Here is a 3,545-nt window from a genome sequence, read left to right on the forward strand (position 1 = left end):
TGTGTGTGTGTGCGCGTGCGTGTGTGTGTGTGTGTGTGTGTGTGTGTGAGAGAGAGCGTATGAGTGTGTGTGTAAGCATGCATGTGTGTTTATGTCCCAGCATTCCCTCACATCCATCACCTCTCGTCCTGAGAGCTGCAGACGCTGATATGTGCAGCATGATAATCTCAATTTTTGCTACATGCAAGAAAACCTGTGCTTCACCTTCACCTGTTGTGCCCAGGAAACATTTCAGAAATTGAAAACATTATTTAAAATATTAAAAATATTTTATTACTATTAAAAAAAAAACTAATTATTAAATTTTATTATTAAAAATTTATTTTATTATTATAAAATAAGTTTAATATTATTACAAAATGACAAGCATGATTATTATTATAGAAATTGTATTATTATAAAAGAATGTATTATTATTAAATAATTGTATTATTGAAAAATATTTAATTATTAAAAATTACTATTTTAAAAATAGTATTGTTATTATTATAAAAATATATTTTATTATTATAAATTGTTTTAATATTATTATAAAAATTATTATTATAAAATCAATATCATTTTATTATAATTTTGTATTATTATAGTTATTTTAATATTTTATATATAACTTATTATTATTGTCATCATTGTTTGTCTATTTATATTTATTTTATATACAGTATAACTTTTAAAGAACTTAACAACATTTATTCTGGTATATTTTTTGCAGTTTATTGAGTGGCCCCAGGTGGCGCTGAGGAGCACAAGTTTTTATTTTTGATTTTTTGTATTTGTGATGTAATCATTTATGCTTTTATTAAGGGCATGTGCATAAGCTGTGCATGTCAAATCTGGATGCTGTGCTCACTAACCTCAAAAGGGCTTTATTATATTACTAATGTAAATGATGCTTGAATAGCAGTGCATGAGTAATTATCATGCCTTATTCAGGAGCATTGTAAAGCTTATGTATATTAACTAAAGCACAGCTGTCCTGAACAATGATGTGTTACACAGTTTAGCATAATTATACACAAATATTTGACCACTGAATAAGCATTGAACAATCAGAATCAAATATCACTCTAATAATAGAGTCATTTGCATTTGACCTCAGATGTCACAGTAAACTATGAATATAAAGCTGTGCTTTGCAAATACTGAAATATGTTTTAAAAGTAGACGGTAGAGATAGAAAAAAAGCTCATTAAATGCTAATTGTTGTTGGCTGGACTATTGACTTTTATTTCTTGTTTCTGTTCTTCATCACATGACCGTGTGTCGCAGGAATCAGTCTAATGTGCGCTGCATGCACACGGCCGTCAAACTCAATGAAGTGGTGGTCAATAAGTCTCAGGGAGCTCATCTGGTGCTCCTCAACATGCCCGGACCACCCAAGAGCAGAGGCGGCGATGAAAACTGTATCCTTACACAAACTACACTCACAAAACTCACATTTATAAAAACACATTCATCTCTAAATCTGAGTGGATGAGCCACATTTGAATCAGTTAAACATACTTGAAATTAAGCTGAAATCAATTCAAATATACAGTAAATATGAAATAAAACCTAAACAGAAATGTAGCAACTAACTGAAATAAGTTTCATTTGAAGCACTAAAATTACTTAAAATTAATATATGCGAAAACTGAAGTAAAACTAAAACTGATGAAAAATAAATTCAACCTAAATAGTAATATTAAAAAATAATAATGATAAAAATGACAAAAGCACATAACAAAATTAAGACAAAAATTATGCAAAATCATAATAGTTTATAAATAATACTAAAATAACATTTCATTTTTAATATTTCATTTTACTTCCATTTATAGTTATTATTTCCATTATTTATACAACTATATTGCTCAAGGTAAGGGTTATTTATTATTATTATTATATTTGTAACACATTCTTGATTTTAGTATATTTACTGTTTTACTACATCTGTTTTTTTTATCACGGTTAACAGGATTTTAGGCATTAAGCGTCATGTTTACTGTGGTAAAATCACTGTAATGTACGATCTTGAGTAGATTATGGCTTTATTACTTAAAATCTCTCTTACTATACAAAGATGTCTCTCCGGAAGCGTTATTTGGAGTGAAAAACATGTTGATCCTTGATGCTGCGCCTCAGACATGGAGTTTCTGGAGGTTTTGATGGAGGGTCTCAACCGGGTCCTGTTGGTGCGCGGCGGTGGTCGTGAAGTCATCACCATATACTCATAAAGCGGACTGTGGCAGGAATTCAGGTTTTATTTTCCCCAAAGCAAAACTGGACATCATGGAGACAGCTAGCGGCGTTACGTCTGGCTGCGTTCGTTAGAGGAAGAGACTCGACATGAAGGAAACGAGACGAGCGATGGCTCGATTCATAACACGACACTTTAATTTATGACTCTTACTGTTTTCTTTGGTTTGTTCGTACAATCTGTGCTAGTTTTTATGTCTGTTTATTGTGCAACATTGTTTGGTTTTTCCGAAGGCTGAAACGTTGAGTGATATTCAGCAGGTAAACATTTGAGTTGCTAATGCCTGTTTAATATTGATTCATTCGTCTCCATTATGAACCTGCATTGCTTTTTTATTTGCATATGCTAGCTACGATTCAAATCACTTGATACCCAAAATAACATCTAGCTTCAGTGAACCAGGCCGCCAAAACAAGTGTGTGTGCTGTTTGGCATATCCAAGACGCAAAAACGCACTTTTTCCCATATCAAGGGAATGTTTGAGTTTTTTACATTTGGATAATTTGAACAATAATGCAGCGCAGATGATGAATGTGTCGGAAGACGTTACTGACTTCGTGATACGGATTGTGCAATAACTTTTATTCATTATCAAGGCATCACTAGCTGAACATGTCGTCCACTTACTGAGGGTTTTATATTATAAAAGTTTAAATGTTTAACGCAAACAGCGTTCAAGGAGAAAAGCCATAATGTTAGGTCTCGGTATTGAGTACTGAGGTTTTGTTTTGGCTCCATCTCGGCATGAATCAGTGAAACCAGATTAATCAGGATATTTTCAGCTGTATTTGCACTTTTTATTAGATTTTTTTTTTCTTTCGTAAATTGTATGATGAAAGCACAGGGCACGGCTGGCCCATCCAGCACAACATTTGCTGATGATCAAAACCAGCACTGCAAAATCTTTTTCTCTCAGCAATAAATGTGTTTTTCGATGAGCTGGAATGAAATTTAATCTCTGTCTTGATGTTCATGACGATATTGGGTTGCCCGGTATGTTAAACATGGAGAATGCTTAAAGGGGTCATATGATGCTTTTTTTAAAGCTCATTATTTTGTGTATTTGGTGTAACAGAATATGTTGACATGCTTTAATGTTAAAAAAACACATTATTTTTCAAATACTGTACATTATTGTAGGTCCTCTATGCCCCGCCTCTCTCAAACGCTTCGTTTTCTACAAAGTCCCTCCAAAGAGAAAGGAAAACTTGAAATCGCATCATATGACCCCTTTAAATTAAACGGCATTACTATTAAGAGTAATGTTTAAAAGCATCCAGTTAATGATCGTAATCTATTAGGATTG

The 3,545-nt window shown here is 32.6% G+C and overlaps 1 protein-coding gene across 1 annotated transcript in view; it reads left to right on the forward strand.

Moving 5' to 3' along the window:
• The window catches only part of LOC107572501 (solute carrier family 12 member 5-like), a 55,381-nt gene extending 52,067 nt beyond the window's left edge, over positions 1-3,314 (forward strand). The window contains exons 25-26 of the mRNA XM_016258924.1: positions 1,270-1,403; positions 2,125-3,314. Coding sequence (XP_016114410.1) covers positions 1,270-1,403; positions 2,125-2,216 — 226 coding nt within the window. The 3' untranslated portion in view covers positions 2,217-3,314. The remainder of the gene's footprint in view (positions 1-1,269; positions 1,404-2,124) is intronic.
• Positions 3,315-3,545: the final 231 nt, after the last annotated feature.

This window comes from Sinocyclocheilus grahami, unplaced genomic scaffold (assembly GCF_001515645.1).
Source record: "Sinocyclocheilus grahami isolate Dianchi unplaced genomic scaffold, SAMN03320097.WGS_v1.1 scaffold1764.1, whole genome shotgun sequence".
Taxonomy (NCBI): Eukaryota; Metazoa; Chordata; class Actinopteri; order Cypriniformes; family Cyprinidae; genus Sinocyclocheilus; species Sinocyclocheilus grahami.